Raw genomic sequence first — 22060 nt, forward strand, 5'->3', positions numbered from 1 at the left:
GTGGCTGCATTTCTGTGACATCAGGATAAAACAGGATTATAAAGAGGCTCAGGCTTAGCTTTTCTTTTTTTATTTGGACTTTTTGAATGAAAAGGGAGGAGCAGTACAGAGGAATGTAAGTCCAGTTAAATGTGAATTTACAGTGGAAACAACTACAAAGGCAAGACTAACTCTATGCCTTAATTACTATTTTTCTGCTGTAGATACAAAATGTTAAATGAAAATAAAAACAGGGCTGTAATGCAGAAGGGCACTCCCCATCGTTCAGCAGTGAGCTGTAGTGACATGCAGATCAGCCTGGACCACAAAGGGTTAAACGGACCCAAATAAACTACTGCAATGAGCGTGACGGAACCACAGGCCCGCTCAGCCACACTCACGCTGGTTCTGCTCTGACCCACTTTCATATACTGTTACATCCAGCCATGGGGCCTAGTGACCTACAGCAACCCTGGGGTTCTACAGTAAGGTCAATAAGTACATCATAAATTACATATTAATATTAACAGGGGCCGTCTGTCCCTCTGACTGCCTCCTGCAGTTTTACATTGCTATGGATCAGTGACATCACAACTAGTGCCAGCCGCATACAAAACAAAAGGGTTTAAAATCCCATCACTTTGACAATTCACATCAATCATTGTGAAGAAGCAAAACACAAACAGAAACTATACTGACCAGAGGCGGGAGGCGGAGACCCGGGGAGCTAACCCAACAGCGAGCACTACAGAATCGCACAAAAGCATTTCCACAAGCACATCGTGTCTCTACTCACAAAATCTCATCTCCTCCTGGAACCACAGGAATCGATACAACTCAGATGGGTTTGGTTTGTGTTCTGGGGGTAGCAGTGCACTCTGAAGCCGGGCTCTCCCGCCTGCGCTAGCTCCTCATGCAGTCCTACAGGAGCGTCACTCACCATGCAGTGTGCAAAGCAAACCCACTAACAGCAATCTGGGCTGCTTCAGCTGGCCTCTAAGACCAGCACGTATCAGCCAATCAGTGAGATCCAAACAAGGAACGTGGAAAACCAGAGGCTATGAATATATTAGATTTTTCAGTAAAGGATTCTTCACTCTTTTCTACTCAGGTACTGAAGTATGTTGCAGGTTCCAGAGTAGGACCTGAGGGGAGGTGCTCTGCCCTCACCTCTGCAGGTGCAGTGTTTCAGGGAGGGGAGAGGGAGCTTCAAACTCAGAAAGGAAAGAATAAAAGACTCATTATCACTTCACTTAACATTCAGTGGCTTCTGCCTGCCCTCCACTCCTGCAGGGGGCAGTCTAATCACGTGCACGGCCCACAATGGCCAGGATGTAGAGGAAGATGTTGATGATATCGGTGTAGAGGTTAAGAGCTGCAAAGATGTACTCCTCTGGGCTGAGGGCCAGCTTCTTGTTTCCCAGGAGCAGCTGAGTGTCCACAGCCAAGAACTGCAAGCAGACAAACACCAGCAGTAAGTGCAAAGTGACTGCAGTCAAACACAAACAAAGCACTGGAGATTCACTTGTTTGTAAAAGACGCAAAGAGTCAGAACATTCGAATGACCGCTCTGGCCTGATGCTCTGTGAGTTTGAGAATGACCGCTCTGGCCTGATGCTCTGTGAGTTTGAGAATGACCGCTCTGGCCTGATGCTCTGTGAGTTTGAGAATGACCGCTCTGGCCTGATGCTCTGTGAGTTTGAGAATGACCGCTCTGGCCTGATGCTCTGTGAGTTTGAGAATGACCGCTCTGGCCTGATGCTCTGTGAGTTTGAGAATGACCGCTCTGGCCTGATGCTCTGTGAGTTTGAGAATGACCGCTCTGGCCTGATGCTCATCTCTCCTTGCTTTCCTTATCAAATGAGCCCAGTGTGGGGCATGGCTGGCTAGTGGATGTGGGGACTGTTAGCGGGACTCTGTGTTTAGGGTTAGCGGGACTGTTAGCAGGACTCGCTGTGTAGCGTTAGCGGGACTCAGTTTTTAGCATTAGCAGGACTCGCTGTGTAGCATTAGCGGGACTCGCTGTGTAGCATTAGCGGGACTCGCTGTGTAGTGTTAGCGGGACTGTTAGTGGGACTGTTAGCGGGACTCGCTGTGTAGTGTTAGCGAGACTGTTAGTGGGATTCCCGGCGGTACTCACGCAGGTGAAGAGCAGGGCCCCCAGGGACGCGTAGACGATGTGCAGGATCTTGTGACGGATGAAGATGCAGAGGATGGAGAAGAGGAGCAGCACGATGAGGCAGACGAACAGCACACCCCGGCAGGAGGTGAAATCGTACTTGCTCTGCGTCAGGGGAGAGGAAGAAGCACATTACACAATGATGCTGAAAATCAGTCACGACTCTCCACATGATTCGATCTTTAAAACCTTTATTGTAACCATCACCACGCCAACAAACACATTTACGTGACAAACAGTGGGAGAAGGTCTGGCAGGGAAAATACTGCTAATAATAAATATATAATATAATAAATAACTGTAAACTCAAGTCTGAGTGTGTGGCCCTGCTCATGAAGAAAGATATTAATAATGGCTAATGGAAGATTCCCCACATACTGAGAATCTGCTGAAGTCCTGCAGAAGTAGCACTGTTCAGAGTGTAACTCTGGGTGCTGCCAGCTTTAACACTCTGCCCCCTGCGGTGAAACACACACACCTGCTGTGCTCTGCACATTTCTGCTGTCTGTTCATAGTGCGCTTGCTAACCTGAAGTTACAATGTAAAACTCTTTATACCAGCAGACTTCACAGAGCTGCAGTCAATGTATGTGCAGGTTAAATACAGACTTAAGCCAGAAATAAAGGCACCCTGCAGTGTAAATGCGGTTTAACTAGCTGTTTTAGTGATGGAGCTGCTAAGAGCCTGAGGACTGTCAGGTGACTGCCACAGAGAACAATTAGCACAGGCTCCCTGACAGACACCTATCAAAAGACAGAAATTATACAATACCTTTACAGATTGTCAAAATGCATTTGATTCAATTATTCAACCTCTTGAAATGTGCAGAGTAAAAAATGCAAGTTTGAAGTTAAAATATATATATATTTTTTTTAAATTTCATTGTGAATGAAGTGAGACAGGCTGTGACCCAGTGTGGACACCGAGTTACACTGCTCAGACATGCTGGACCCTGGCAAGAGACATGAGAAAGCCTGAAGCCGTACTCCCCCATGGTGGGTTAGGGTGAGGGTCAGGGGCCAGGGTTAGCTGTGGAGAAACTGACCTGAAGAGAGAAGAGGACGACGGTGAAACACACGACCGCAGTGATGCCGACCGCCATGATGACAGAGTCTGTGTCATAGAAGCTGGCGATCATCCCCACCATGTAGGACAGGCTCAGCGTGAGGATGGACTGACAGACACAGAAAAAAAGCCTGAGTCCCAAACTGAGTACCACTGAGTACTTGTGTCACCATTACAGACACACAGCAAATGCCACACTGACCTACAACACAGTATATTCTGCCACACATTCTAACACCCTATTCCTCATTCTAACACTCTCCTCCTCATTGTAACACCCTCCTCTCCATTCTAACACTCTCCTCCTCATTCTAACACCCTCCTCTCCATTCTAACACTTTCCTCCCTATTCTAACACTCTCCTCCTCATTCTAACACCGTATTCCTCATTCTAACACCCTATTCCTCATTCTAACACTCTCCTCCTCATTCTAACACCCTCCTCTCCATTCTAACACTCTCCTCCTCATTCTAACACCCTCCTCTCCATTCTAACACTTTCCTCCCTATTCTAACACCCTCCTCTCCATTCTAACACTTTCCTCCCTATTCTAACACTCTCCGCCTCATTCTAACACCCTATTCCTCATTCTAACACCCTATTCCTCATTCTAACACTCTCCTCCTCATTCTAACACCCTCCTCTCCATTCTAACACTCCTCCTCATTCTAACACCCTATTCCTCATTCTAACACCCTCCTCTCCATTCTAACACTTTCCTCCCCATTCTAACACTCTCCTCCTCATTCTAACACTTTCCTCCTCATTCTAACACTCTCCTCCTCATTCTAACACCCTATTCCTCATTCTAACACTTTCCCCCTCATTCTAACACTCTCCTCCTCATTCTAACACCCTCCTCTCCATTCTAACACCCTCCTCTCCATTCTAACACTCTCCTCCTCATTCTAACATCCTCCTCTCCATTCTAACACTTTCCTCCTCATTCTAACACTCTCCTCTCCTACACATTCCTGCCTGTGGCCATCTCTGATACTGTTCACTGATCAACAGGTATCTACTGTTCTCACAAAGACATTGTAGACTGATATCTGTTTCTGCTATTAAAAATATCAATATTCAAGTATTAGAATACAGTACTAACTGTATTAATTTTCCTTCTTTAGACAACATCTGAGGAATTCTTTTATATGATGAAAAACTTCCCCAAACACATTAAGGCCAATTTCGACATTTTATTTCCACATTTTTCTATTTTCTCCCCAATTTGGAATGCCCAATTTGTCATCGATGTTTGGTCCCATTGCACAACCCCCACTGTCAATCCGGGAGAGCGTGGACAAGCACGTGCCCTCCTCCGAGACACGTGATGTCAGCCACTGCTTCTTTTCACACTGCGGTCCACAAGCTAAGCTAGCACAGAGATGAGTCGGAGGAAGACATTTCATATGCAGCTTTGGCACGTGGACCACAGGCGCCCAATCGACCAGTAGGGGTCGCTGTTGCTAATGGGACCGAAGCCCCTGCCGATGTACCCACCCCTATCCCCGGTGGAACGAAGCCAATGTGCTCCGCCTGTGAGCTCCTGGTCACTGTAGGCTAGTGACACGGCTGGGATCGAACCCGGGCCGTAGCGTTCAGTCTATACTCGAAACGAGTGCTTTTACCGAATGAGCCACTCAGGAGCAGCCAATTTCCACATTTATATTGGTTTTAAATTCCTGATGGCAGCAAGCTGTGAGCACCGATTACTGAATGGCACAGTCCGGTGAGAGGTCATACCAATGCCACCAGGTTCCAGGGGTGTTTTCGGCGGAAGTCCCCACAGCAGCTCAGCACGATGAGGGCGATGAAGAAGATGGCATAGGACACATAATACGTCCAGGGGTTACGGCGTACAAACATTTTAGCATCATCCACAAAGGTGAAGACTGCCACAAAGGAGAAGGTGACCATCAGCTGCACTGTCAGGACCATGAACACCTGTGAAGACAGACAGAGAGAGGTGTGCAGTGATTCAGTCTCTCACACTCCCTGAAAGCCTGCCGGATAATGCCCCCTACCCTATCGATGAAAGCCTGCCGGATAATGCCCCCTACCCTATCGATGAAGGCCTGCTGGATAATGCCCCCTACCTTGCGGATGAAGGCCTGCCGGATGGTCTTGTCCTCGAACCCCGAGCTGGTGAACTCCTCGTTGTCATAGTAAGATGGGGGCACGTCACCATGGTAACCAGGGCTGCTCAGAGGAGCTGAGGTAATGACAACACAGGCAAGACATCTCTCTTAATGACCTTAACCCACTCACTTCATTCATTACATTTGTAATAAGATAAAAATATTTCTTAAAATAAGTTTCTCCTTTCCCTCAAGTGTTGAGCCCATCCGGGTAGCTTTGAACAAAATCCCCCCACATCATACTTAAGATCCATTAAAGCAGCTTGGAGATCAGCTGGCCAAGCGAGACCGTGCTTTGCTGCTCTGAGAGGGCAGGAGTCCTGATGCAGCATTAACACTCACAGCAAGGGGTCAGAGGTCATTCGCTTATAAGAATTAAAGCTGCCAAAAGTATTGGTGTGGAAAAAAATGGAATGTTTCTCCTCCATTTCATAATAGCGACCAAAGGTAAAGTTTCAGACTAAAGCCAATGTCAGTTTCCACACACTCCCCAGAAATATCAGTCATTACTAACAGTACAATCAATTCTACAACATTCTGCCAGACATGCGAGAGCGCCAAACTCAGAGGAAGTGGAGGAAGGGATTCTGACGGCGGAGCATTTCATTATATCTTTTCAGGGTTAGGGTAAGTGTTAGGGTTATGTTACATGTTAAAGTGTGGGTGAAAGAGTTTCATTGCAGAAGTAGTCGAGTCTGAAAGCAGCCAAGTGTGAAACGTAGCTGTAAACAATGAAACACTGCTTTCATTATAACTCTAGAAACCATGTGACATGCAGGAGAAACTGTGTCAGTGTGTGACACGCAGGAGAAACTGTGTCAGTGTGAGACACGCAGGAGAAACTGTCAGTGTGTGACACGCAGGAGAAACTGTGTCAGTGTGAGACACGCAGGAGAAACTGTGTCAGTGTGTGATATGCAGGAGAAACTGTGTCAGTGTGAGACACGCAGGAGAAAGAAGCCGTGAGTGGCAGTGTGGCAGTGTGGCAGTGTGAGGTATCGTGAGTCAGTACTCTGGGCTACTGAGTGCCGCTAAGGCATCGGGTGCCACCTTGCCACTCTAATGTTTTCGGACAGCTCCAGGTAAAGTCACCCAGGTAGGAGTGCCTAAAACTCGAGCCTCCAAAGCAGCACTCAGGTAGCACAGACAGGAGCAGCTGCTTATTCAGCGAGCTGGATAAAGTCCATTCCTGATGCAGGGACCTACAAGGATGCAAATCTAGTTGCACCATTGAAGGTGAATGGAGTTAAATGTAATGTGATTTCAGCCCAGGAACTCACCGACCTCACCCTCACACTTTCACACTGCATTACCCAAGATGCAACAGGAAGTACATTACATCTCATTACATTACATGCATTTACCAGATGCTCTTATCCAGAGCCACTTCCAGCACAACAGAACATAAGCGTAGCCATTCAGTTTAAAGGAGCAACAGTGTCAGACCAGGCTAACACTCCCAGACCAGTGGGTGTGAGCATAACACTATTCAAGCCCTACCCAAGTTAACATGTGCAATCTGATGGAGGCCAAGTATACTATGATACAACAGTCCCTAGAACACAGAATCCAAAATACATCACAATACTACATGTAAAATTAACTTAATAAAATGATTAATAAAACTAGAGGCCGCAGGTATTAGTGATAGGCACTGAAGTGGAAGTGAGATGCAGTCTGAAGAGGTGGGTCTTCAGTCTGCTACAGTTTCCCCATTGTGTTAATAGTTCAAGATATTTCTTGAAATTTCTATTAATGTTCATCCATTATTAATTATTCATTAATCACTTGTGAAAGACTGATAAACTTAGAGGAGGGGGCACAACTTTTAAAAGGGATTGTGGTTAATCTGAGTTTCACACTCATCACCCCTCGTGGCATTACAACACCCTGCTCTCAGCACCTCTCACACCCTCACCCTGGACAAGAGATTGGTTCTGGCTGCTTCAGACTCACCGTTGGGGTCGGCAGCAAAGCCGGGCTGGGCGGGGCCCTGCTGGTATGGGCAGGAAGGGTAAGGTGCCTGGGGGTAGGCCATCTGTGGGTAAGGGGCTGGGGCGAAGCCTGGCTGTCCAAAGGTTCCAGGTGGGGGGTACGGGGGTGCCCCGGGCTGGGCCTGTGTGTAATTTGGGGGGGGCACAGCGAAGCCGGCCGGGGGGGGCTGGCCGAACACAGAGCTCTGCAGGGGGTTGTGCTCCCCCATCCCAGGGTAGCTGCTCTTGTCCTTGGACATGGTGTCTGCAATCCTGGGAACTAAAAGACAGAGAGAGAGGGAGACAGAGAGAGAGAGAGAGAGAGGGAGAGAGACAGAGACAGAGAGAGAGAGAGAGGGAGAGAGAGACAGAGAGAGAGAGAGAGGGAGACAGAGAGAGAGAGAGAGGGAGACAGAGAGAGAGACAGAGACAGAGAGAGAGGGAGACAGAGAGAGAGAGAGAGAGAGAGAGAGAGAGAGAGAGAGAGAGAGAGAGAGAGAGAGAGAGAGAGAGAGAGACAGAGAGAGAGAGAGAGAGAGAGAGAGAGACAGAGAGAGAGGGAGACAGAGAGAGAGAGAGAGAGAGAGAGAGAGAGAGAGAGAGAGAGAGAGAGAGACAGAGAGAGAGAGACAGAGAGAGAGAGAGAGGGAGACAGAGAGAGAGACAGAGACAGAGAGAGAGGGAGACAGAGACAGAGAGAGAGAGAGAGAGAGAGAGAGAGAGAGAGAGAGAGAGAGAGAGAGAGGGAGAGAGAGACAGAGAGAGAGACAGAGAGAGAGAGAGAGAGAGAGAGAGACAGAGAGAGAGACAGAGAGAGAGAGAGAGAGAGAGAGAGAGAGACAGAGAGAGAGAGACAGAGAGAGAGACAGAGAGAGAGAGAGAGAGAGAGAGAGAGAGAGACAGAGAGAGAGAGACAGAGAGAGAGAGAGAGAGACAGAGAGAGAGAGACAGAGAGGGGGGGGAGAGACAAAGACAGAGAGAGAGAGAGAGAGAGAGAGAGAGAGAGAGCACTTTACTGTGGGAGCCAGGTCCTGCATCCTCCCATAAGCCACTGCTGTCACCTTCCATAGCAACCTCTGTAGCAACGCAGTGTGCATGCAGGTGGCCTCCTCTGACCCCGCCCTCACCAGAGCTCTGACCCCGCCCTCACCAGAGCTGATGGCCTCCTCTGACCCCGCCCTCACCAGAGCTGATGGCCTCCTCTGACCCCGCCCTCACCAGAGCTGATGGCCTCCTCTGACCGCGCCCTCACCAGAGCTGATGGCCTCCTCTGACCCCGCCCTCACCAAAGCTGATGGCCTCCTCTGACCCCGTTAATAATAAATTATTAACTCTTTATTATTACAGGTGAAATATTAACTCTTTATTATTACAGGTGAAATATTAACTCCTGCTTTTCTCCTTGCTGCATTATTTGGTCAGAGATCATGTTCAAATCTACACTCTGAAGAAGGGCATTTCCTGTGACATAAACAGACATTTATCAAGCAGTCAGTTATCAAGGCACCATGAAGGAGATTATTTCACCTTCTTTTCACCTTCTTTTCAGTGTGTGTGTGTGTGTGTGTGTGTGTGTGTGAGGAAGAGAGGGAGAGAGAGAGAGAGAGTATGTAATAAATTACACTGATGTTAGTTTTCTGGGAGGTTCTGGGAACTGGAGCACAAGGAAGGGCTCAGAGGGAGTATGGCCAGTTTAACCCCTACCATCAAACCCACCCTGTCCCCCCCTGCCTGTCTAACCCCCCCGCCACACACAGAAGAGAGGTGAATTCATGCTACCATGTTAACATGGAGATGGGCTACATATTGCCACGGACTCGAAAATAAGACTAGGGCTGTGACGATAACCGCATCACCGCAATACCGCGGTCATGAGACGCCTACCGCGGGGTTGAGGTCATTACTGCATCACCGCAATTATTTATTTATTTTAGAGCTGTCAACATTAACGCATTAACGCTCGTTCACGATTAATCTGGAAACTTTAATGCGTTAATGTTTTAACGCAAATTAACCATATTATCAAGTTTGACCGCAACTTCCTTCCGTAATTCCAGCACGGATATTTACCTGGCTGAATTACTGAAGGCCATGGCAAACGCAGATGAACGTTGGACGTTGAAACGCTGAACGGCAAATTTCGGCATGTAACTTATTTGTTATGGTATGTAGCACGCGTGTTACCTTATATGGTTTGTTATGTTTTCATTTTCAAATATTTGTAAATTTGCAATCACTTTCTAAGTTGTAATCAGCCTTTCCAAGAATTTTGCGAAAAATAAACAAGTTGTTCATGTGCAAACGTTATGGCGGGGGGGGTTAAACCGCTAAATCGTGGTAATTTGTTACTTTATTACCGCGGGAAGAAAGAATCATTACCGTCACTTACTGTCACAGCCCTAAATAAGACACTGATTACCTCTCAGCTCAGTGTAGGGGCAGTGTGTGGTCCTGGCTGAATCCCCCCCCCACGGCCATGCCACCTCAGCCCCCTGGGACCCGCTCGCTCGCTCACTCACTCACTCACTCACTCACTCACTCACTCACTCACTCACTCACTCACTCACTCACTCACTCACTCACTCACTCACTCACTCACTCACTCACTCACTCACTCACTCACTCACTCACTCACTCACTCACTCACTCACTCACTCACTCACTCACTCAGTCAGATCTCAGATAAGAGCAGTGTTCAGCCTCCCGTGTCATTTTCTCTCCTTCTTTATCTTTCTCCCTCACTTCCTCTCCTGTGCTGTGTGTATGCTACCATTTCGGCCGTTTGTCTGCCCTAGTGTGTTTGTGATGAATGTGCCACAGGCTTGCTAGCAGTGCATGACACCTGTTCACTATTTTTAAGAGTGATAAAAGGTTGGGTAGCCCCCCCCCCCCCCCCCCCCCCCGCTCTCTTTATAGGACGCTGTGAATTACAGGATTACACGAGCCTGTCCCATTTCCCCCCTAATCCGCCCGCCTGCAGAGCACACGCTCATCCTCCTCTTTAGCTCTCGCTATGTTTATGAGCGCGGCAGTCTCCATCTTTACCCTCCTCCGCCACTGCTGCCTCACTTCCTCAATGAAAATTCAAATTTAAACACCTTTAAATTTTCATATTAAACAAACACCTTATTTTTATATTAAGTTAGCTAGTGTTACACAAACAGTTACATACACAAAACATACTAGGAATAATGATAAGCCAAAGAGTCAAACTGAAAATCCTGCAGCTCCTCACCCCAAAGACTTCCCCCTCCCTCCTTCTCTTCCCCTGTCCCCTCTCTCTCTCTGGGAGAGCGCAGTCATTTAATGCATGAACTTTCTGGATTAAATGCTACCCTTTACTTCTCTTTCGGGGGAAAATGTACTTCCACATCAACATTTCTCAGAAAGTGTTGAGTCATGTCCTTACAGTAATAAGCAAACTGTCACACTCCTCTTTTTTTCTGCACTCTGGTGTTTATCCACAAATCTTTACAGAGGGGACAGCCTGTCTCCATGGAGACGTGTGGGTCAGCCCAGCTGACTGATCAGACTGGTTCCTCAGCTCTGTTATTTGTGTAATGCCACATTCTGTACCCTCACCCTGCACTCATCCCGCACAGCCTAGGGAAAGTTACCACGGTTCCTCTCTCTGTGAAACCGCTCAGCTGTGGTCTGCAGCCTCAGGCCTACAGCGGCAGAGCAGACTGGCTTCGTTCTGCCAGGGACGGGGGGGTGACGTCAGCAGGGTTCCCTCTTCTCCTGCTCCCAGACACCCTGTGCTTCCTGCCTGCCAGCTGCTCAGCAGCAGAGCCGCATCTATCCTCCAATGAGCTCCCACTCCGCTGCAGCGCACTGTGAGACAGATGTGTCTATCCTCCAATGAGCTCCCACTCCGCTGCAGTGCACTGTGAGACAGATGTGTCTATCCTCCAATGAGCTCCCACTCCACTGCAGCGCACTGTGAGACAGATGTGTCTATCCTCCAATGAGCTCCCACTCCACTGCAGCGCACTGTGAGACAGATGTGTCTATCCTCCAATGAGCTCCCACTCCACTGCAGCGCATTGTGCAAAGGCCATTGGCTGGGTGAGCATATCGGAAGAGTGAGGGTGAGACAGGCCTAATCTGCCACTTCCCATTCTTTTTGCAAGTGGAAAAAGAAAAAATAAGATGGCTGTCTCTTAGAGAAAATCAACATGTTCAAATATGCTGCAATGTATGCATGCATACAGCTATGACTCCTACTTACTCAAAAATAATGTTCTACAGACAACAGACATTACCTTTAACATGAGAAGGTTTTGCACCTCCATTTAAAAGTACACACAAAGCTAAAAGGCCATGTGCCAGCAGGGTGTGACTGTCACTTTGTATGAACCACTGAATGTTTGCAAATTAAAGTGACTAAGATGATATAACTGCAGCTAGTCATCAAGGAAGAAAAACCAAACTGCCAAAGCATCATCAGACAGAGCTTTACGAAACACTCTGCTAATGCTTCAAAAACACACTCTGGAGTTTTGTTCATGCACAGCCTGTTATGACTTTGGAGATAAGATCCATGATAAGATCTGCCCTGATCCATACATTCTATCAGGCTTCTCCCTCTCGTCTCCCTGATCTAAACACCTACAGCTATTAGTCTCTCTCTCTCACTGTGGAGCCAGACGATCTGACAGAGTTAATTCGAGTAATTATGGGTTAAGGGCAGCTGGGAATCCTCTTATGGAAGATGACCACAGATAAGGACTCTGACGATATTCCTGCCGCTGCCCATGCAGACAGATTAGGGCGGGGCTTCCCCAGCACTCAGTGCAGACCATTAACTGCAGACCAATCAGAGAGTCTACAGCGCGTTCTTCTGCATAAGCACACCCCCATGGCCCTTTGTTACAGTAAGCTGATCTGGAGGAGACCGCAAAGACCAAGACCCAGCAACACCGTGACTCTCTGAAACCCACCACTCCCCAAAACTCAGTCACACCATGGAAATGAGCATGTGGAGCGCTTGCTCCTACAGGCCCCAATGTGTAACAAATGCAGGTACATACATACACACACACACACACACACACACACACACTCAGAGCACAGCCACTCACACACACACACACACACACACACACTCAGAGCACAGCCACACACACTCGGAGCACAGCCACACACACACTCAGAGCACAGCCACACACACACTCAGAGCACAGCCACACACACACTCAGAGCACAGCCACACACACACACAAACACTCAGAGCACAACCACCCACACACACACACACACACACACTCAGAGCACAGCCACACACACACACAGAGGGCTGAAGGGAGGAAGCCTGAGGACAGTTTTTATGCCGTGTTTGAGAAGCGAGAGGCTCGTAAAGAGGATGGAAGTGGCCGGGTTTTCCATGGCTGCTCTGTGAATTGAGTAATTGTTGGATGAGAGTCAGCATGTGCTCAGCCAGCACCATCAGCACACTGGCTCAGGACCTGCTCAGGACATCGGCATGGAGCAGAGATGACCCAGCTAACTGACCTAGGATCTGTGTGTGAGACTAAGACAGCCCTCCAGCAAAGCTCTGTAGCGGGAGCTTCCACTCTGTTCAGTGAGACAGACAGCGTCCGTGAAGCAAAGAGCGTCTGTAAACCAAAGAGCGCCCGTGAAGCAAAGAGCGCCCGTAAAGCAAAGAGCGCCCGTAAAGCAGACAGCACCCGTAAAGCAAAGAGCGCCCGTAAAGCAGACAGCACCCGTAAAGCAAAGAGCGCCCGTAAAGCAGACAGCGCCCGTAAAGCAGACAGCGCCCGTAAAGCAGACAGCGCCCGTGAAGCAAAGAGCGCCCGTAAAGCAGAGAGCGCCCGTGAAGCAAAGAGCGCCCGTAAAGCAGACAGCGCCCGTAAAGCAAAGAGCGCCCGTAAAGCAGACAGCGCCCGTAAAGCAAAGAGCGCCCGTAAAGCAGACAGCGCCCGTAAAGCAAAGAGCGCCCGTAAAGCAGACAGCGCCCGTAAAGCAAAGAGCGCCCGTAAAGCAGACAGCGCCCGTAAAGCAAAGAGCGCCCGTAAAGCAGACAGCGCCCGTAAAGCAGACAGCGCCCGTAAAGCAAAGAGCGCCCGTAAAGCAAAGAGCGCCCGTAAAGCAGTCAGCGCCCATAAAGCAGACAGCGCCCGTAAAGCAGACAGCGCCGTAAAGCAAAGAGCGCCCGTAAAGCAAAGAGCACCCGTAAAGCAAAGAGCGCCCGTAAAGCAGACAGCGCCCGTAAAGCAGACAGCGCCCGTAAAGCAAAGAGCGCCCGTAAAGCAAAGAGCGCCCGTAAAGCAGACAGCGCCCGTAAAGCAAAGAGCGCCCGTAAAGCAAAGAGCGCCCGTAAAGCAGACAGCGCCCGTAAAGCAGACAGCGCCCGTAAAGCAAAGAGCGCCCGTAAAGCAAAGAGCGCCCGTAAAGCAAAGAGCGCCCGTAAAGCAGACAGCGCCCGTAAAGCAAAGAGCGCCCGTAAAGCAGACAGCGCCCGTAAAGCAGACAACGCCCGTAAAGCAGACAGCGCCCATAAAGCAAAGAGCGTCCTTAAAGCAAAGAGCGCCCCTAAAGCAGCCCGACTGCTCCAGACCAGCGCAGCCCCGCCCACCTCACACAGGTGCATGCTGGGGGGGTGCTGTGACTCCTGATGAAACAGGACGACTCTCACAAAATTACACAAAACCACAGAAACAGCAGAAGCAGCAGCATCTGGAAAGCACATCAAAATCTTGGCTAAAAATGCTGGAAAACACTATTAATCTGAAAGTGGATTTTAACAAGGCACAATTTTGGAAAATCGTGTTCCCTCCTGCACTGATCTGCCCCAATATTTACACACAGTTTGAAACTGAGGAACAGGTCAGAGCTAAAATTAAATCTGCAAAGAGTAACATTTGATGTGAAATATCAGTGTCAATAAATCTGCGAAACATTACTGTAACATGAGACTGCTGTCCCAGGTAATCTTAGAGTTTTAAAGCGATGTGACAATTTAAACGTTACCGTGTTTATAAATGACCTCAGTCGAGTGTCTGCATTGTAAGGAACAGCAGTCACTTATAAGTCTGGCTTTATTGAAAAAAGGCTAGAAAATGGCAGGAAACTTCTTGGTTTTTTAACAGTTGGTTCTTGAAAGTATTGATCCTTACAGTAAAATTCATTACTATCTGTAGTAACATTACAGCGTTTTTGTGCCACTACACAGCAACACTCATAAAATTCTTAAAAAACACGGTCTGTGGAAACACGCCCTGCAATGTGAAAAAAAAAGGATCCTGCACAAAATGGGCAGGGCAGAAGCCTGTACACTCACTCCAAGGGAACAGCTGAGGGCAACTGAGACTTCCTGTTGCAGACTGGGATCCCCTCCCCCAAGTGACAGAACCCATCTGAGGCAAAGCACTTCAGGCAGACTGGGACACAGCCTTAGACCTTCTGCTTAGCCAATCAGAGAGCAGTAGGGCGGAGCCAAGGCTCCTCTCAGGTAAACAGCAAACGGCAGTGTGAAGTGCAGAACAGCACAGCAAACAGCTTTGCCATTAAAAATATGGGTCACAAGTGTGAACTCTAAATATCAATCAATATATGGCTGTACAAATACAAACAGCAGTACTAAGTATCATCTTAGTACACAACTCACCCCACATTACACCTCCTGTTTGCAGTGTGAATGGATGACGTTTGATCTAAACTTTATTTAGACTGGTGAAGATCAGAGGAAAAAGCTGATTCAACAGCTTCCAGAGTCATGACCATGCATTTCTGCAGTTCCCTGAACCCCACAATGCTTTGAGTGTGGAGACGGCCTATGGCTAAACTGCTGTCAAAAAGAACATCAATATATGACAACCTTCTAGATTGTCTGTAAATATGAGAGAAGTAAGTAAACGTGAGATGGGGAGTCTGACTGACACCATGCAGCCACATCCGTCTGACTGACACCGTACAGCCACTGCAGGCACAGCCACATCCGTCTGACTGACATTGTACAGCCACATCCGTCTGCCTGACACCGTGCAGCCACATCCGTCTGCCTGACACTGTGCAGCCACATCCGTCTGCCTGACACCGTACAGCCACTGCAGGCACAGTCACATCCGTCTAACTGACACCGTACAGCCACTGCAGGCACAGTCACATCCGTCTGCCTGACACCGTGCAGCCACATCTGTCTGACTGACACCGTACAGCCACTGCAGGCACAGCCACATCCGTCTGCCTGACACTGACACCGTACAGCCACATTCGTCTGCCTGACACTGACACCATACAGCCACACCCATCTGACTGACACTGACACCGTGCAGCCACATCCATCTGACTGACACCGTACAGCCACTGCAGGCACAGCCACATCCGTCTGCCTGACACTGACACCGTACAGCCACATTCGTCTGCCTGACACTGACACCATACAGCCACACCCATCTGACTGACACTGACACCGTGCAGCCACATCCATCTGACTGACACCGTACAGCCACTGCAGGCACAGCCACATCCGTCTGCCTGTCTGACTGCAGTCCTGCTCTTCAGTTCTGATGGGCATGTGTAAAACAGCTGAACACAAACTCTTTTTTTCCAAGGAAATTCAGCAAGTGTTTTTTTCCTGCAGGAATGGAGCTGAATATTTTTCCATTGACAGCCATTTCTACAATTCCTTATCTGCACTCAATTTAACCCCTGATCTCACCGTAATGGCAGGACAGCGTTTTGTCACAGCTATTCTGTTGCGGCACTCGGCCGGTTATAAACATAAACCGTAAAACAACACTGTCTCATAACGTATATCCAACCGCACGGTGTAGCTGCGGTAAATATTCACACTGAGCGCCCAGCACGCTTTACAGGGCCGCTGCATGTCATCTCGCTGACGGACAGGGAAGCGCAGCTGTGTTTTACTGTGTGGTGCAATAGTGTAACTCAGCGTTTCCCAAACCTCTCCTGGAGGACCCCCTGTCCTGCATGTTTTACATCTCTCCCTGTTCCAACACAGCTGATTTAAATGATCAGTTTGTTATTAAGCAGCTTCAGGAGTTCATAACGAGTTGATCATTTGAATCAGCTGTGTTGGAGCAGAGAGAGATGTAAAACATGCAGGACAGGGGGTCCTCCAGGAGAGGTTTGGGAAACGCTGGTGTAACTGACTGTACTGTAATGGAATAAGCGGCCTGTGGCGCCGCCGCTCTAAACAGGCGCGCTCTTCGATGGACGCCGCCTTTCCTCAGTCATACAGACACCCATATAACCATCTTATCCGACTCAACACACACTGCGCTACAGTTACACTGCGCGATCATCACACACTGTGCTATAGTTACACTGCGCGATCATCACACACCGCGCGATCATCACACACTGCGCTATAGTTACACTGCGCGATCATCACACACTGTGCTATAGTTACACTGCGCGATCATCACACACCGCGCGATCATCACACACTGCGCTATAGTTACACTGCGCGATCATCACACACTGTGCTATAGTTACACTGCGCGATCATCACACACTGCGCTACAGTTACACTGCGCGATCATCACACACTGTGCTATAGTTACACTGCGCGATCATCACACACTGCTACAGTTACACTGCGCGATCATCACACACTGCGCGATCATCACACACTGTGCTATAGTTACACTGCGCGATCATCACACACTGTGCTATAGTTACACTGCGCATTGGGCCGGATTAAAAGGGCCGATCAGCCTGCTTAGCCAAAGAGCCAGTCGCGACACCGTTACGCGCTCACACAAATGGACAATTACGATGTTACCATGAGTATACTGTTACACAGCTATACATAGCACACGTACAGAACAAATAATCTAATTATACACAGCAATGTTGCCTCGCTGCCTGCGCCGGTCTGCGTATGGTTAAAACAACCATCAGTCAAAGCAGACTGACATGCCTCTGCTCTCCATAGCAAATACTCTCCTCCCGGAACAGCATTCAGCAGAAACGATTCAATAAGAAATCTAGGCATGTGTGTGGAGTTAAACACACTGCCGTGATCAATGAAGGAGCGGTTCGGTTCTAGTCTGGTCGAGTGATATTAGCCCAACAGTGCAAAATGGACTCAAAGCGTAAATACGGTTATCTTTCGACGCCGTGCTGACACACCATTGCTAATGTTAGACCAGCTGGCGAGCTGTACTGCCCATTCAATAATGCTGTCAAATGACACAGAAAACAACCCTACACTCAGCTGGGCATTCGATAAGGAACGCAAACATAGCGTACTAGCCATCTGTCAATCTAACGACATCTTACAAAAGCGCAACGCTCTCTCCAGCCACAGCTAGAAATAATTTAACCTTATTATCGATGTTAAATAACTTTCTCTGGATCCAGCGATAACCGTAATCCAGTCACCAAAAATACACATTGCTACCTGCAAATGGCACACGAATTGGTTAGATAAAGAAGAGCTGCTTAGCTACTAGCTAGAATTATTGTATAATCTAGCTGTGGTTTTGTTTCCGTCTCTGAGGCCAGCAGCTATCGTACATGGAGTAGAAATAAACGGACAAAATCAGAATACACCGACATCACTGACCTTGTTGTTGCAAATGTTGCACTCAGGTACCGTAAGCTCGACGACAGATCCTTCTGTGGTCAATGTTTAGGGGAAATAATATGATGTTTTTAATCGCTTGGCCCTGTGCACGTCCGGTCGGTGCGCGCCGCGGATCCCTCTTCCCCCCCGCAACCTCAGCGCTGACGTCATCTCAGGCACTGGTCACATGACTCGCAAGAGGCAAAGCGCGATTAGGGTGACAAGAAGTTAATATATTTTATAATGTGGTATAAAAACCGAAATCTTTCTTGCGATTGATTAAAATATCTGTCCAGCTGCTAAATATGAAGTTTTGCCGATCTAAACGCGTAAAATATAAAGAAGACGCAGGTCTGTGTGATGTGTGCGTGAGTGAAACCTACGTGCTGGCAGTAGTGTATCCTGCAGGATGCAAGGTGCTCAGTGCGCTTCCTGCTGTGCCTTACCTTATCTGAATTACTGCATGAAGAGAAACTTCCAGTGTGTGCTCATTTTAATCAGATTTATCTTGAACGAATTCCACACTATGCCCTCCTGTCCTGCTCAGATATCTCAGTTTAAAATGGCTTCTGTAGTCAGTCATTTTTTCTGTTCGAATATGTGAAATCCTTTATCGTTTGTATGGTCTATGTGAATGTAGCTGCGAGAGGCAGAGCCACAGGTCCCTGCGTTTATGTGGCTGCGCTGGCCAGTCTGTCTGATTCCAGTTTCACTGATGCCAGTCTGTCTGATGCCAGTCTGACTGATGCTCAGGACACTCCCTCGGACTGCAGGTCAGGACAGACGGCTCCAAGTCGGACTCCTGTCGGAGCTGCTGTGCTGTCGCCTTCAGCAAGAGGCTGACAGGCAGAGTGAGGAGACGAGGCCACTGGGTGTGGCTCTTCTCCCCCCTGCAGGGACCGGCTCCCTTCCCCCGAGAGTGTTTACAAATAACACTTTCCAGCCTGGGCTGCAGGAGTGATAATGTGGTAAGGATGGTAAAGTGAGGCAGTTTTGCAGGCTTATGTTACCTGCACATTCCCAAGACCACAGGCAGAGCAGAGTAATGCAGAGTAATGCAGAGCAGAGTAATGCAGAGCAGAGCAGAGTAATGCAGAGTAATGCAGAGCAGAGTAATGCAGAGTAATGCAGAGTAATGCAGAGCAGAGTAATGCAGAGTAATGCAGAGTAATGCAGAGCAGAGCAGAGTAATGCAGAGCAGAGCAGAGTAATGCAGAGTAATGCAGAGCAGAGTAATGCAGAGTAATGCAGAGCAGAGTAATGCAGAGCAGAGCAGAGTAATGCAGAGTAATGCAGAGCAGAGTAATGCAGAGTAATGCAGAGCAGAGTAATGCAGAGTAATGCAGAGCAGAGCAGAGTAATGCAGAGTAATGCAGAGTAATGCAGAGCAGAGCAGAGTAATGCAGAGTAATGCAGAGTAATGCAGAGTAATGCAGAGCAGAGCAGAGTAATGCAGAGCAGAGTAATGCAGAGCAGAGTAATGCAGAGCAGAGCAGAGCAGAGTAATGCAGAGCAGAGCAGAGTAATGCAGAGCAGAGTAATGCAGAGCAGAGTAATGTAGAGCAGAGTAATGCAGAGTAATGCAGAGCAGAGTAATGCAGAGTAATGCAGAGCAGAGTAATGCAGAGCAGAGTAATGCAGAGTAATGCAGAGCAGAGTAATGCAGAGTAATGCAGAGCAGAGTAATGCAGAGCAGAGTAATGCAGAGCAGAGTAATGCAGAGTAATGCAGAGCAGAGTAATGCAGAGCAGAGTAATGTAGAGCAGAGTAATGCAGAGTAATGCAGAGCAGAGTAATGCAGAGTAATGCAGAGCAGAGTAATGCAGAGCAGAGCAGAGTAATGCAGAGCAGAGTAATGCAGAGTAATGCAGAGCAGAGTAATGCAGAGCAGAGTAATGCAGAGTAATGCAGAGCAGAGTAATGCAGAGCAGAGTAATGCAGAGTAATGCAGAGCAGAGTAATGCAGAGCAGAGCAGAGTAATGCAGAGCAGAGCAGAGTAATGCAGAGTAATGCAGAGCAGAGTAATGCAGAGCAGAGCAGAGTAATGCAGAGTAATGCAGAGCAGAGTAATGCAGAGCAGAGCAGAGTAATGCAGAGTAATGCAGAAATTCTGCTGAAATGAAGGGTGATGTGAACTGCATGCTGCTAATGGTCCTGAAGCTGCTTCTGACTGTTTTCCATATTTAGCATAAATCTTCACTTCAATTAAGATCAGTAAGTGCTATTCAATAAGCACTGCATGAATTAATTAGTGCTGCTTCAGCAGCTGCAGTGACAATGTCCATCCCATCAATGAAACCGTACTCTGCGTTGGAGAAGAGATCATTTTACTGCATTAAAAACTGCTTACAGCAATTCATTTAAGACTTGTGTTTTTCAGGCTAAAAGTGAGGAAAAGCTGGTTTTACATTTGCACACAGCAGGACACTCAATGTTCAGGTCCGTCAGACTGCTCTCTCCCAGAGTTGCTATTAGTTGCAGAGTTATAGTGCCATTCTGCTGTCACCATGGTTACACATTTCACTGAGTGTCACCATGGTTACTCCCTGGGGTACAGCAGACCTCTGTGCCTATCCTTGTGGCCGCTGTCACACACGCCCTCTTCTCCAGCTCATCTCAGTGCGTTTCTGTCCCCGCCCCTGGCGCCGCCCTGCTGGTGGTTGCTGGCTGCAGCTCTCCTGAGCAGGTTGTCCAGTTGGGTTTTGTTGATGGTGCCGTACGCCTGTGAGTAGCTCCCCAGCTTGGCCCGCGCGTCTCCAGCTGCCCCCACGTTGGCCGTGTTCTGGAAAATCTTCTTGCTGGATCTGGGGGGGACCCGCGAGTCGCGTGCCTGGGCCTGGGACCGATGGTTCTGTCCCAGAACAAGAGGGAAAACACAGGCCCGTCCAATCAACTACTGCACAAAACAGACAGGAAGGCCCAATCAATCAATTACCACACCAAGCCAACAGACAGGCCTGATCAATAATTTCACCAAATAAGACAGGAATACTTGATCAATAATTGAACCAAATAGGTCAGGAAGATCAAATAATTCAGTTAAACATATTTGTTCCAGTCCTTTTTTTCAACTGTAATATGCGTTCAAATGCATGTTTTCCAGAGAGAACTGAATAACCAGAAAACTTAAAGCCAATTGAGTGAAAAAAGGAGAAAGTATTCTCTGACCAGGAGAGGCCCTGGAAAACAGAGGAGAGGGAGCATTAAATGGGTCATGTTTTGCTCAGTGTAGCTGTCTTAGTGAAAGAGAAAACTGAGCTTCCCCAAGGACACTGCATGGATAGCAGGTGATACACAGGAGAAGGCCTGCAGCTGACCAGACACGCAGAGGCAACACCGACGCCAGCAGGTACTGAGGGCTCGCCCCGGCGCACCAGGGGGTTGTTTTGTGGGCGTGAGAGCGTCAGGGACTGTGACAGGGACTGAGATGCAGGAGCGGAGCGACCTCGTTGTGGAAACCACTCTGTGGCTGGGAGCTGGAGAGACACCAAGTCACATGAGAATCTAAGCTCTCCCTGGCGCTAATCTCAGAAATGCTCTGAACTTCCGTCTGTGTGGAGGTCAGGCGTTACTCACGCCGCTGCTGTTATCGCCACCTGCTGGCTGTGCTGGGGTATCCTGGCTCACCGGCTGCACCAGCCTCCTGTTAGAGCCCACAGCACGCTGCTGATGGAAGAACACTGATGCATTGTGGGTAGGCTTTACCTCACTATCTGAAGGAGAAGAGAAACACTGAAACAGGAGGTGTGAAGGTGCTACACAAGAGTTTCAATCACTTCAGGAAAAGTCCTTTCAGTTCAGGATGAGGTGTGAGTATGTGCGTACATGCGTGTGTGTGAGTGTGAGTGTGTGTTTGCATGTGCGTGTGTGTGTTTGTGTGTGGGTGTGTCAGTGAGTGTGAGTGTGTGCATGTGTGCATGTGTGCGTGTGCGAGTGTGTGTGTGCGTGTGTGCGTATGTGTGTGTATGCATGTGTGTGTGTGCGTCTGTGCATGTGCGTGTGTGCATGCGTGTGTGCGTGCATGCATGCGTGTGTGTGTGAGTGTGTGCGTGTGCGAGTGTGTGTGTGTGTGTGTGTGTGTGTACCTGCAGCTGCAGTGGTGTTCCTCTCTCTGGCAGGGGGTGGGGGTGGGACAGCAGGGAATGGCTTGCAGGCATCTGACTGGC

The 22060-nt window shown here is 48.6% G+C and overlaps 2 protein-coding genes across 2 annotated transcripts in view; both read right to left on the minus strand.

Moving 5' to 3' along the window:
- Positions 1-59: 59 nt before the first annotated feature.
- On the minus strand, positions 60-18039 carry grinaa (glutamate receptor, ionotropic, N-methyl D-aspartate-associated protein 1a (glutamate binding)). The gene is made up of 7 exons (XM_036515974.1): positions 17894-18039; positions 7319-7615; positions 5321-5436; positions 4968-5168; positions 3204-3332; positions 2120-2263; positions 60-1430 (listed from the first exon to the last, which is right to left on the minus strand). Exons 2-7 carry the CDS (start codon positions 7593-7595, stop codon positions 1281-1283), a joined length of 1017 nt encoding a protein of 338 aa, XP_036371867.1. The 5' UTR covers positions 7596-7615; positions 17894-18039; the 3' UTR covers positions 60-1280.
- A 2466-nt stretch (positions 18040-20505) lies between these two features.
- mapk15 (mitogen-activated protein kinase 15) overlaps positions 20506-22060 on the minus strand; it is a 6193-nt gene continuing 4638 nt past the window's right edge. The window contains exons 11-14 of the mRNA XM_036516045.1: positions 22046-22060; positions 21471-21607; positions 21212-21370; positions 20506-20745 (exon numbers count right to left, since the gene is read on the minus strand). The exon at positions 22046-22060 is cut by the window's right edge and continues 178 nt beyond it. Of these exons, the coding sequence (XP_036371938.1) occupies positions 20506-20745; positions 21212-21370; positions 21471-21607; positions 22046-22060 (551 nt within the window). The remainder of the gene's footprint in view (positions 20746-21211; positions 21371-21470; positions 21608-22045) is intronic.

Source organism: Megalops cyprinoides, chromosome 21 (assembly GCF_013368585.1).
Source record: "Megalops cyprinoides isolate fMegCyp1 chromosome 21, fMegCyp1.pri, whole genome shotgun sequence".
NCBI classification, from domain to species: domain Eukaryota; kingdom Metazoa; phylum Chordata; class Actinopteri; order Elopiformes; family Megalopidae; genus Megalops; species Megalops cyprinoides.

Excerpts from the sequence above, each read along its gene's own strand:
- grinaa (XM_036515974.1), bottom strand. The coding sequence starts at position 7,595 with ATGTCCAAGGACAAGAGCAGCTACCCTGGGATGGGGGAGCACAACCCC. Across the intron at positions 5,437-7,318 it reads CTTTGCTGCCGACCCCAACG|CTCCTCTGAGCAGCCCTGGT; the intron begins GTGAGTCTGAAG and ends TCATTACCTCAG. Across the intron at positions 2,264-3,203 it reads TCGTCCTCTTCTCTCTTCAG|AGCAAGTACGATTTCACCTC; the intron begins GTCAGTTTCTCC and ends CCCCTGACGCAG.